General features: G+C 44.9%; 1 protein-coding gene across 2 annotated transcripts; it reads right to left on the reverse strand.

The window, feature by feature from the left end:
- Window positions 1-7,966: 7,966 nt before the first annotated feature.
- On the reverse strand, window positions 7,967-12,532 carry Bambi (BMP and activin membrane-bound inhibitor). 2 transcript variants are annotated; one of them, XM_039096114.2, is made up of 3 exons: window positions 10,328-12,409; window positions 9,175-9,462; window positions 7,967-8,742 (listed from the first exon to the last, which is right to left on the reverse strand). In XM_039096114.2, exons 1-3 carry the CDS (start codon window positions 10,353-10,355, stop codon window positions 8,324-8,326), a joined length of 735 nt encoding a protein of 244 aa, XP_038952042.1. In that variant the 5' UTR covers window positions 10,356-12,409; the 3' UTR covers window positions 7,967-8,323. The 2 variants fall into 2 exon arrangements, with proteins under 2 accessions (XP_038952042.1, NP_620782.1); NM_139082.3 differs by lacking the exon at window positions 10,328-12,409 and adding an exon at window positions 12,446-12,532 and having other exon boundaries at window positions 8,276-8,742.
- Between the last annotated feature and the right edge of the window lie 706 nt (window positions 12,533-13,238).

Consider the following 13,238-nt stretch of genomic DNA (forward strand, 5'->3'; position numbering starts at 1 on the left):
GGAAAAAAAGCCTCAAAACTTCAAAAACTTAATTATTTAAGAAAACACTACATAATAATATAATAAAGGAAATGTTAATCCCAGAGATGTGAGGAGGAAGTCCACAGACCCACATCATGGCCAAATTAGTTAAAGAAAGCTTTTTTATTGGTGTACACAGCCCTCCTCACCCCCCTGACCCTCTCCTCTCTCTCTCTCTCTCTCTCTCTCTCTCTCTCTCTCTCTCTCTCTCTCTCTCTTAGGCAGGATTTAAGAGATCAGCATTGGAAATGCAGAGGATAGGGGCTTTGATAGTTTGGGTGTAGGGGGTGCTCTAAGTGAGGGATCTCACAGTAAAGTATGTGGGTTACAGAAACAGGACATAAGCATAGCACCTTGGTCATAACAACCTCCTGAAGCAAAGACAAGTCTGTGAGGAGGCTGTAACAAAATAGCCAGAGCAGCATGCTCATGACAACATTTTGAAACAAAGGCACCCTTACTATGTCCTGGAACAGGCAAAGCAGAGCCATTTGCAGTTATGGTGACAGGTAGGGTATAGGCCAATCCTTGAGAAACAGATTTAATTATAACAAGAGTGAATCTGGCTTGCTTTTACTCTTAGATGGCTTTCCAGCCTAACAGGGAAGCAGCTTTATCAAAAACTCAGTACTGGTGTGCAGCCGGTTACTAGCGTGGTTACCTAGCATGCATGAGGCCCTAGATTTAATGCCAGTGCCCTGAAAAGAACCACCGTCTATAATCCTAGATGATCAGGTATTCAAAACCATCCTTAGCTACATAGCAAGTTCCAGGCCAGCCTGAGATACCTGGGACTCTGTCTCAATCAAAATATAAAAGCCCAAAGAATCATTGGAGTTTTGAAGTAGGTCATACTTTAATGTTTTCCCTGCTTGTGTGTCTGTGTGCCATGTGCATTCCTGATGCCAGCAGAGGTGAGAAATTAACTTCTTACCTGAAGCTGCAGTAGATGGCTGTGAGCTGAGAATCAAACATGGATCTTCTGGAAACGGCCAGTACTTTTAACTGCTAAGCCATCTCTCTATCCCTGAAGGTAATTTTCTTAACACTAAGTTTATTAAGGAAAGAAAACATGTGGGTTAGATTGTCTGTCTGTCTGTCTGTCTGTCTGTCTGTCTGTCTGTCTGTTTGTTTATATGAGGTGGATCTTCCATCTTGGCCTCCTGGAGTGTTGGGAAGGAATCTGTAACCTTTGCTCCCTGGGAAGAGGCTTTTCTCCAGGAGAAGAGAATGTGCCAGTCCTCCCAGGGTGTCTGGGAGTCAGGAAGTCCCTGGGAGGATGAAGTAGCCAGTCTGGTTACAGGATCCTCTGCTTTGACCTGCAAAACTTTCTGTGGCTTGGTATTAACTCTTTAGGACATCCTGATGAAAACTTTTGATCTTAACATTCTCAAGGGAAAATACAATTCTTAAAAAATATTAGCACCCAGGCATTGGTAGTGTATGCCTTTGTTAATCCCAGCACTCAGGAAGCAGAGGTTTCAAGACAACCAGGGCTACACAAAGAAACTCTCTCTCAGAAACAAAACAAAACAAAACAAAACAAAGAGAATATCAGCTATGTATTTCCTTAAATTAGTTTGAAGATGGCACCAAAGTTAGACGACAGGAGGAACTCTTTGGCTTTGTAGTGATGTTCCCTTTTTAGGCTCCTTTTATTTTTTTTCTCCCTCTTTCTTTTAACATGCAATTTGTTCTATTTTAGGCTTACACACACACACACACACACACACACACACACACACACACACATTATTATTATTTATTATTATTATTAACACTATTTCAGTGTCAGAAATAGAAGTCCGAGCCTCGAACATGCTAGAGTTTGCCAGAACTCCTCCCCAGTTTGTCAACACAGATTATAAGTAATCTCACTGTAAGACAATAAGTTAGGATGGAAAAACAGAAGAGACAGGGCAGTCATTTATATATCCTGACAACAGGAATCCAAAGGCCTTTATAATTTGTTTTTCCTCCAATTCTCTCTCAGGGTTTATAAAAGTGGGCAAAGATAACTGATCTTAGCTCTTGGCTGGTCTAAGTTCAGTTTAACCCTTCGATCCAAATGAGAGGTAGCCTGTCTTAGCCAGAGCAGCTGTGAGGCTAGATGACTAGCTACCAAAACCACTGTCACTCAGTTTAGTAAAAACTGTTCTAACATGGACAGACAGACAGACAGACAGACAGACAGACAGACACACACACACACACACACACACACACACACAGAGTTTTTCTGGGTTCTGTTTTGTTTTGTTTGTTTCTTGTTTCTGTCTGTTTTTCGTTTTTGAGGAACTGCTGTTAGAGGCATGGCGGTTTCCTACTGTCTGATGAGTTCCCTTGAGAGACTCCAGGAATAAAGAGCTTTTTGATTTCTCGTGGACTTAACTGCTAAAGCAATTTTTGTTCCATTAGGTTTGTAACGTGAGCATCTTCAGAGTGAACTTACCTGACACTTCAGTTTATTAATTCACCACATCTAACTTAGTCTTCCCATGCCAAACAACAGATCAACTTCACACGAGCTCCGTCCGACATTTGCTTCTGCGCTGCCTTGAAAAGTGTTCAATATAAAATTAGTCTGTCTGATTAGCAGGACAAGTGCAAACCGCGTACAGTCGGCTAGCTACCAGCTTCTTCCCTGAGTTCTCCTCGAAAGCAATCCAATCTACTATGCGAACTCACCCTAGAGGCCATCTAGCCTTCGGCTAGTAGGAAGAATGATTTTCCTGATAGTCCCGAGGAATGCTAAAAGCCTCGCGATATGATCTGGCAGTTAGACTAACGACTTAGTAAAGCATCTCCCATCATCCCTTATCAATACCTTTCCAATTATCCTTTCCACCTTTGCATAGTGCAAAAAGTTTACATGCCAGTAGACTTCCCTAGCTGCAAAATCACCTAATTTTCAAACAGTATTTTAAAACTTAATATTATCTTTTATGTATGAACATTTTGTCTGAGCAACACGTGCATGCCTGGTATGTGTGGAGGCCAAAAAAGGGCATTAGATCCCCTGGCAGTGAAGTTCCAGAGATCGGGAGTGCCCGTGTGGGTGCTGAGAATCTAGTCCGTGTCCTCTGCAACAGCAGCCATGCTCTTAACCACTGAGCCATCTCTCAAATCCTTGCTTCCAGACTTCTTGAAAAGAATACTCAGTGGGAAATTACCTTGCTGCAGGAAAGAAACTCCTATCTAGGTTAATTCAGCTTCCCCCCCTTCCAAATCTCTCAGCCGAGAAAAGCAAATCACCACGCAAGCTACAATATAGCGCCTTGTTAGCCGACCAGGAGCACAGCTTTAGAGTTTAAATCACACCCCAAGTGAAGAGGTGACTGAGATGGGAAAAGGCTTTAAACAGCATCTTGTGTTCTCAGATCACAGAGGAGGCTTTACGAGTCAGCTGACCAAGCTGATAAATGGGTAAGGGAATCAGAGTGAATGGATAGCACAGCATTTAATTCTGCAATTATAACTCTGACCCAAAGAGTAACAAGTCAAACAAACGCCCTTTTCCAGAGGAATTAAACAGTTCTTCCGTTATGAAACCCCCTGTGACCAAATTCCAGAAGCCAGTACAGCAGCTTCTTGTACTTTGCTGGAAGCATCTATGGGCGTGTCCTAACTGACGTGGTAACCGTGCAGAACGAATCCAGCCTCCAAGGGCTACTGAGATGTGATCTGCCCCTCGCTAAGGTTCACCGGTATATCTGTAACTCTAAGAGAACTTAGGAAGGAAACAGGTACAGGAGATTAAATATCCTCCCAGTGGCCATACAGTTCTCCCCAGAGGAAACAATTACAAACGAAAGCATTCCATATAGAATGAGAGAAGCATACACAGAAACAGCAGCACACGAGTACTAACATTGCTAAGTCCAGCCAGCAGTTTACTGAAAAGCTGCCCATCTCCAATATACAAATTTGAAACAGTACAAAATCAATTAAAAACAACCTACCATATAAATCAGTCATTTGTTCCCAAATCTGTGGGAGGGTTTTTTGTTTGTTTTTGTTTTTGTTTTGAGGCAAGGTCTCATTTTTTTTTTCTTTTTTTTCGGAGCTGGGGACCGAACCCAGGGCCTTGTGCTCGCTAGGCAAGCGCTCTACCGCTGAGCTAAATCCCCAACCACGAGGCAAGGTCTTATTATGTAGCCTTAGCTGATCTGGAACTCAACTGTCACAGATTTACCTGCCTCTGCCCAGCATTAACTTTGTCTCTTGGTCTTAGAGATCAAACCCAAGGTCTCACCAGCACTGGATACGTGCTTTATCAACGAGACTAACACTTTCGTGTTGTTTGGTTGGTTGGTTGGTTTTCTTTCATTTTTCTGGGGTTTTGGGTTTATTGTTTTGTTTTGTTTTGTTTGGGGCTTTGGGGGGGGGAGGGGTTGCTTTGTTTGAGACAGAATCTCTCTGTGTGTAGGAGCCCTATCTGCCCTGGTACTTGTTCCTGCCTCTCTCTACCTCCCAAGTCCTGCGATTAAAGAAGTGCACCAATGTACCTGGCAACTTCTGTGCGCTTAACAGAAATAATTACAGCATCTGCCTGAGAGACTGAACTCGGGCCTGATACTGTTTTTTGTTTTTTTTTTTTTTTTTTTTTTTTTTTTTTTACAGCAATTCTCTAAAGTTGCATTATTGTCCCCATTCTCCAGGCAACAAAATGGAACGTTCAACTTGTTTCCAGTTTGCTGACGCTCACACAGCTCTGGAGGTTGCAAGCTATTTAGGCTAAGAGGCACAGAAGAGGACCAATTAGATGTTCTAAGGGGAAAAAGCTGTCCTGGCCCTGAGAAGGGCAGTTCTGCATCTGCCATCCTAGATGCCCCTGCCTTCAAGCTTTCAGCCTATAATCAACCCATATTGAAACCAGATTTACGGGCACTTCAGAGGAGAGCTTTGTGATTTTCTAAAGCAGACATGTTTAGTATTTTAGAAGGTCAAACCCCCTATGGTGCAGTGTTTTTAATAAAATCAGTTCAACAGAAATTAGAGACACACCAGTCAATTTCTAGGAAGCCTCTGAGCCATCTGAAATAAGAGGGAAAGAACATAAAAGCCAAAATCATGTTCGGATCAATCTCTTCCCAAAGGGCTGGGACTTAAGGGGTATAGATACAGAAACATCATAACAATCTTAGCCCCATTTGCATCTGGTTTGAGCAAGTTTCCATTTAGAAAGGAAAATTACTTTGGGGGAGTGTTCCATGTCATTGTTAAACAAAGGCTGTTCTGAGGAGTAGAGCCTTACACGGCCGCCTCAAAATGCACGCACAAACCTCTAAGAGAGAAATGAATTAATGAAGGAATCATCACAAAAGCCGATAGGAAGCTCTGCCTCCCACTGCGAGTGCTCTGTCCTCAGAGAAGCCAGAAGCCGGTCTGTACGGTGCCCAGACTGTAGCCAAAACACAGAAAAACCCACAGTACTTTCAGACAGGGCAGGCTGCAGAGAGGTCAAGACGAACATAAACACAGAATTTGCTCTTAAGAAAAGGGGTGTCATTTCATACAGCTAGAGCTGGATCCCCAGAAAAGTCAGAGGGACTATGAGTCCCTACCCCACAGGACAGGTTGGAGTAGACTTGTGGGTGCCTAGAAAGAAAAGGAGGCAGGTGAGGCAAACAGAACCACAGGAGACAGTGAATTCTGCTTCCAGGAAACCTTCACACTTGGCAGACCCAAGCCCTTCACACGGCGATCCAGGCAGATGTTATAGCCTTTCAAAGCTCAAGGCTTCCTTCCTTGCTTTTTCCTAATGAGCTGCTGAGTTGCTAATTCAAAGTGACTTGAAATTCACAAATAAGGAGCAAATAGGAAAAAAATATGCCCCCACAGCACTAATATAAAGGTTGACTACTTTTAAAGCAGGGTTTTCAACTTTTCTAATGCTGAGATGTCTAGTTGTGATGACCCCCAGCCATAAAATCATTTCATTGCTACTTTATAATTGTAATTGCTGTTATGAATCAGAATGCAAATATCTGATAGGCAGGTATCTAATTAATGCCCCCCTCAAAGGGGATGGAAACCCATAGGTTGATAACCTCTTGCTTGAAGAATCATTGACCTGAGTCAGGCATGGCAGTGACAAACTGAACTCTTAACACTGGAGAGACTGAGGCAACACTGTGATTTGAGGTTTCCTCTGAACTACACAGTGAGACTTATGTCAAAAAGCCTAGGGGAAGCCAGGTCTCGGTATTGCACTTTTAACTCCAGCACTTGAGAAGCAGAGGCCCATGGATCTCTGTGAGTTCAAGGTCAGCCTGGTCTACAGAGCAAGTTCAAGTTCCAGGACAGCCAGGACTACACAAAGACCATCTTGAAAAACAAAATAAAACAACAGCAAAGCATTGGAGAAACCGCTGGCCTTGCAGTGGACAAAGGAAAGAACAATGAATGACGATCACAATTATCAACCTTTAGACAGTACTTACCTTTTGCTCAGTTACCTGAGGGAAAGCTAGGGCACGGATGGAAAGTTTGCCTCCCAATCAGTCAAGTCTCTTCTCTAGAACAGTTTGAATAGTAAAGTTCAAGTCTTTGACACTTGGAGGGTACTGTAGCTTATTAAGAACAGACTCCAGAACCTAACCCATATGGGGTTGTCATCTATTGACACTTGAAATAATTAATATAAACTGGGCATGGTGGTATACACCTTAAGTCCCACTTTTGGGTCCCGACAGAGGCAGAGGCAGCCAAATCTCTTATAAGTTGGAGGTTAGCCTGGTCGAGTTACAGCACAGCCACTGAGTGAGACCCTATCCTGAGGAACAACTCGAGGTACTCATTTCCCAGCTAGTCACCTCAGCTCTCATTAGTCCAAGCATGTGACACCACTCTTAAAGAACTTCAAATTATGTTTATCCTAAGTATCTTATGCAAAGATACAGGAACATTTCATCTTCAAATATGCATGCCACAGGCTCAAGTTTAAAAAAAAAAATCAGGTACATAAAAGAAAGAAAAAAACCTGGCAAATTCTCACATTTAACATAACGAAGACCCATTTTGAGGGTAAGGACCATAAACAAGGTACAAAAAGTTGTAGGGGAGGCAAATGTTACTTTCCTGGCTAACAATCATGTTCTGTCACGTTCTATTTGGTTATATTAATAAAAGAGACATTTTGAAGAGGAAACCTAATAGTTGTGTTATTAAAATGTCAATTTAATGACATTCACTACTGAAAGCCTTCTTAAGGATTAAAAAGATATTTAGAAACAGATACTGTAAGTATAATTATGTTTAAAGACCAGGAGCATTGCTTAATAAAGTTTGGCTAGTTTGGGAGACAAAATATTTAATTTGGTTCGAGACAAAATAAACTGTCACAGTAGACAGTGGTTAACTTTACTAAAGACATTCTTCAGTTGGGGGAGGTGGACACGGTCACAGTCCCTGCTGAGAAAGTGGCTGAATCTGATGAAACATTCCTTTTGTTATGGCAACTTCAGAAACTCAGCTCCTATCTGATCTGCACAAGTAAGTGAGGAATTCCTAGTGCTTGGGGCATAGCTTAGTGGTAGAGTGAGTGTTTAGCATGCACAGGGCCAGAGACAACTTTTAGCACAAACAAGCAAAGTTCTTGGATGAAAACTAAAACCAGAACCATTCTGGAAAACAATTGTGAGACACTAGACAATGGTTATTACACAAAGAGAATTAATTATATGTTTGTATAAGAATGATCAAAATCAAAACCTACATTTGAGAAGTATGAGTAAACAGGTCTTCATTCATATAATTAACATGTAACTCTCTTACACTTCCAAATCAAATGTTTTTTGACTCGTTGGCTTTCTGTGGTGCTGGGGAAAATCACAGCCAGGGCCTCGAGCACACCAGACAAGCATCTTACCACTGTGCTGCCCCACCGTCGGTCTCCCCACGCCCCAGTCTGAAGTTTGAATTCATGAAAGACACCACTAAATTTTCGGACAAAAATATATATATTTTAAAAAATCTTTACAATAAATGAATATGTAGGAGCTTACAGAGAGCACAGTGCTTTTATTTCAGTCAGTTGTGCCTCCCTGGGACACTAAGAACCCTGGGAAAGTGTGCAGAGTCCTCTCTCTGCTTATTATAATTTTAAAGCAAATTAATCCATTTGACTGTAGAGTCTGTGCAAATAATCCTTCAGAAGAAATACCCAAGGTTCTCTTTTCAGAGGTCATTTTGTTTCTCCAGGATGACTAAGCAAGTTAGTTGTCTCCAGATAAAAGTGCTCCTGTCAGCAGAACTCAGAAGGCCTTCAAGGGTTCCATTTACAGTTCAGACACGACTGTCATACGAATTCCAGCTTCCCATGACCACTGTACATGCCCCAGTGCACAAGGGAGAGGATCTTCTCGTTGCTGAGATCTGCTTGCCTCATTTTGTCGCAGGTCAGACAGCAGTTCTCCTGCCCACTGACGGGCACCATGCACTCTAAGTCCAACTTTGCAACCTGTCCCTTCTTGGAGTGGTGTCCATGGAAGCTGTAGTGCAAACGAGAGAGCATCTGCTGCCGCTGATCCTGCAGCCTCTTGTTCTCACTTCGCAGCATTCGCAAGGCCAACATAATGAGCAGCACCAAGATCAGTCCGCCAGCAATGGGAACCGCGATCACGGCTGCACGGAACCACAGTTCTTTGGAGGAAGTCAGCTCCTGCACCTTAGTGATGAGGTTTCTGCTGCTGTCATGCTGGTATCTGTTTCCTTGTCCTAAAGGAGTACAAAGGAAATGGTCAAACCAACTGGCTGATGGCCTCCTAGAAGCAAGCACGAACACACAGCCATTTTCCATAAGAAAGCTCATTTAAAGGACAACTTACCAGCCATTTTGAAGAAACTGCATGTTACAAAAGTACCCAAAGATGCTTACAAATGCCTTTGTTTACAGGCTGTCATTACTTGGATGTAATGGTCTTTTAATGTCCTCAAAATGTTCAAATAACAGGCAAAGCCTATTACGCAGAGCCATCTAATGCTCAGGCAGCATAAAAGCCACTCAGAGACAGTCTCTGCATCCAGCCATGCTCTCCCTCTGGTGTCTCTAATTACATTAACAACAAAATCAATAGCAGACATACGAAGTCACTGCTGTCAGAGGCCTATAGATCGGGCAGGCTTTGGGTCAGGACAGCTTGGACCTACCTGAGGCTTCACTCTTGGGAGGAGAGAGGACATCATGCAGTCCTCGGTAATTGCACATGTCTTCATGACAGCATTCCAAAGTGGGCATGGTGGGACCAGAGTGGTTTTGGGCCTGTTTGGCTCGGCAGATGTCTGCTGTGCTTGCGAGTGAGTCCAGGCAGCCGTGGGTTAGTGGGGAATTGGTGTTCTGAGGATCAAGGAGTCTGGAGAAGCAGGCACTAAGCTCGGACTTACACATGTAACCAGTTGCCACACAGTGAGCGGCATCACAGTAGCATCTGATCTCGCCTGAAAACAAAGAAATGACATAAGCATCAGGTGAACCCCAAACTCGGAGACACTTACTGTAGATTACTCAAGACGACTGTTTCCAACAGCAGCCCACGGGGACGGAAGTGCTCCAAAAGCAAACAGTGCCTCAACTTTCAGCGAGATAACGTTAGGAATATATTGTAACTCAACAACAGATTTGTGACAAGTTAGAGAAATGAACTTATATTGTAGTTTGAAGGGAAGCTGTTTCTCACTACGTTGCCTTTTGTTATAAGGTAAACAACACGTTATTTATTCGTTTTATGCTACACAACCACGCAAGATAGAAATGTCAGGCTTTGGGGTTTTGTCTATATAAATATTTGATCGGAACTACTGAATGGTTTGGCATCCCCAAGGACTGAGCCAAGCTGTAAGAACCTGAGCTGACACCTTATAAAGTTATTAACTAGACACAACAATCTAGAAACTGCACAGCTCAGGGGGGTTCAAACCATGAAACTGGCAGCTATCTGAGATCTCTCTAGAAAAGGCAAACTTTGCCTATAAAGGTCCTTTCATGCAGAGGAGCTTTTCGTCCGAACATTGTAAAACAGGAACTAGGCAGTTTACAATTAGTGGTTTGCTTGCCAAAGTCAATTTCTTTCAGCCCAAATGGAAAGTCATAAAAGTGGGGGATGTAAAACTGCAAGGCTAACTTCTCCTCTTCTTCCTCCCTTCCCCCTCCCCCTCCCCCTCCTCAGCTTTACATGTAATTTAACATGTGACCTAAAAAGGGAAACTCAAAACTGAAAATCCCCTGCTGGTTGAAGGAAAAATCCTTAAGGAAACCTCAAATTTTTCTCCAGGAAGTGATTAAAGTTTCTTTTATAAAACTTACTCTGTGAGTTGCAAGGCTCTTTTAACATCTTTTTAACAGTGCAAGATTCCAGGCTTGGCCATGGTCCTGAGAATTATCTATCACAAGAAACTGAGATGTCCAAAGGGGTGAACGCCCATCACTGTTGGCTGCCACAGCACACTACTGTAAACCAGACTCCTGCATACATCTCCTGTTGCAGGTCCCAAGCAGATCAGTCTACTTACTGAAGCCGCCACTCTGACACTCAACACAGAGAGCCTTGGCTTTTCCAAACCTCCCAACTCCACTCCTTTTCCTCCTCCTTTCTGTGAATGTCTGAGTAAGGTGTCTCATTTAATTATCTGTCCAAATTCCAGGACACCACATGGTGTGCTCGGTTTCATCCAGGCCGCTCACACTTCAGTCGGAAGAAAAGCCAGCCAGCTCAAACCTTGCTATACCGGTTACCGGTCCAGGTCCCTTCTGCTTCCTCTGCTACAGAGGAAGGTCTACAGCAATTCCTTTCTGTTTTCTCCCCCTTCCCAGTTCATGTATTCTTTGCATAAAAGTTCACCAGTCTTAGGTGATAATGACTACATATCCCTGGCCTGACAAATTCTAAACAGATTTGAAGTAGAAATAAAACAGATTAAAAAGTCTGCTTTGAGCCTATTAGCCTCGAATTTCGTACAGAAAGGGAAAACTAACAAAAGTAAAACGCTGCTGCTTCAGTGTTTATGAGCGCCTATTTAAAATACTACATTTCCAATGACCTAAAGCAGTCTTAATAAAAATTTGACAGGTAACCGAGAAAGTTCTAAGACTTTAAAGAAAAATTGGAGCCACATTTCAACAAGGAGAATGGACTTTTGTATTACTGTATTAAAACTATATTTCTGTCATTTCATAAGGTTTCTTCCTGTGGCATGCAAAGGCCAAAAGGGGACTGGTATTTTAAAACAGTGAACAATGCTCTTCTGTTTGCCCCTTTCTAGTTACTGTATGTGGTGATTAAACAAAAATGTCTGCTCCAGTCAAGATGGCTACAGCAGAGGCTGCTGGCTTCTTTTAAATAAAGCTTTTGAAGTCCGCAGCAGTCAGAAATCTCTGATCCCCTAATTATATCATTATCAGGCACATAGTTTCGGTATCTGTGACTTCATGCAGCCCCAGTGCCTCCCTGTTCTGCCTGCCTTTGATAGGGCCAGGAGGCTCCCCTCTGCAGGCTGCAAGGGCTGTTATTTAGGGCTAATTACACCCTTCCTTCCAAAATAAATAAATACTGTAGCACCTCATCTTTGCTGGGCTGGCTTATCCTTTAACCTCAGGCTTGCTACACGGCAATTAGAGAAAAGTGTGTTTGGGGGTGAGGGTCAGAGACTAAATAATGCTTCCTTTTTTTTTTTTTTTAAATGGGTTTGTAGAACAGGAGGCAGAATGAAGGGAAAGAACTAGTCGGGGGTGAGGGGAGAAATTGGAAGTTAAGAAAATTCCCGTTAAAAGGTGAGCGCCGCTGAGGGGGAGAAACTTTTTTTCTCCTTTTTTTTCCAGCAGCGTCTGTAAAAATATGGAGCGGGAAAGGGGATGGATGACAGCGCCTATTCTTCCCAACCCCTCTAAAGCAAGAGGACACCCTTCAACAGGCACCTCAGACTCCCACATTCCCAAAGAAGTCTCACTCATTGGTCGGTTGACACGCATTCTCCAAGACATTCAGACACGCGAAGAAACTCGCGGCACTAGCACTCAGAAACGGACACAAGGCAGAAATTCAGAAGCACGAAAGTCAAGAACACCGACAAGCCTCAGCTCAAAAACAGACACCCGCAAACTTAAGGACACAGTAGACACACACGCAGACATCCAAAACACAAGGAGAAACTTAGTGGCAACCAACAGAGATGCCTGCCCAGCCCAGTTGGGATCTGCGTTTTCTCAGGACCGGGAGTCCCGTCGGGGTATGTGAGCCCAACGGAGTCTGGTCATCTCCCGACCCTGAGTTTAGGAGTTCGCCATTGGCCAACCGCCCCAAGGTCTGGATGTCCCGGGCCGTGGAATCGACCACCGCAAAGGCGGGAACCTTACCGCCGCTCACCAAGCCCGACGGCCGACACCCCCCCAACCCCAAGTCCGGGCACTCAGTTCCACGGCACTCACCTTTGGTGAGCAGCACAGCCATGGCGCAGAGCTCCAACTGCAGCCAGATGAAGATGTAGCTGGAGTGGCGATCCATTGACGCCCCGCGCCCCCGTCGCTCCGGGAGCCAGGCGCGGCTGCACTACGACTCCCGGGGCGCGCCGCGCATAAGCCCGGGCGCCGTCAGTGTCGGGGCGGGGGCCCGAGCATGGAGCAGGACTAAAACTACTGAGGACACGTTTGTGGCTCCGCGCTCTTCCGGCCGGTCGTCCCCTCGCCCCGCCACCCCGCGCACAAGCCACGAACGGCGGACCGGAGTTAGACGTATCCGCGGCGAGAAGAGGGAGCACCCAGCCGCCAGGCAGCCAGCGTCTCTGCCGTAAATAGCGCCCGGCGCCCTGAGCCGACCAAGCGCGGCCCCGCCCTATGCCCCGCCTCCACTCTCCGATTGGCTGACGCCTCTTGCCTGGCGGCCCAGCAGCAGGGGCGGGCCAGACGCCGGCCCCGGCCGACTAGCCTCCGGGCTCGCGCTGGCGCCGACGTGTAGCCCTGTGGACTCGGCCGCAGCGCTCCCCCCAGCGGACGCCTGCGCATGCAGCCTCAGAGGCGCTGCGGAGCCCAGCTTCTAGGTAGATTCTGGGTTTGCTGTGAGACCCTCACTGCTCAGTCTCCGGCTAGCGGCCTTCAGCACGTGGCTTCGCTTTTGTCCCACCTGAAACCTGCAAGGGACGCCACACTCTCAGTGGTCATGTCCCAGAGTCCCCTAGAGAGAGTAGCTATGCAGGGCTGCCTAGCCCCTGAGCTCCCCCAAGGA

Source organism: Rattus norvegicus, chromosome 17 (genome assembly GCF_036323735.1).
Source record: "Rattus norvegicus strain BN/NHsdMcwi chromosome 17, GRCr8, whole genome shotgun sequence".
NCBI lineage: Eukaryota > Metazoa > Chordata > Mammalia > Rodentia > Muridae > Rattus > Rattus norvegicus.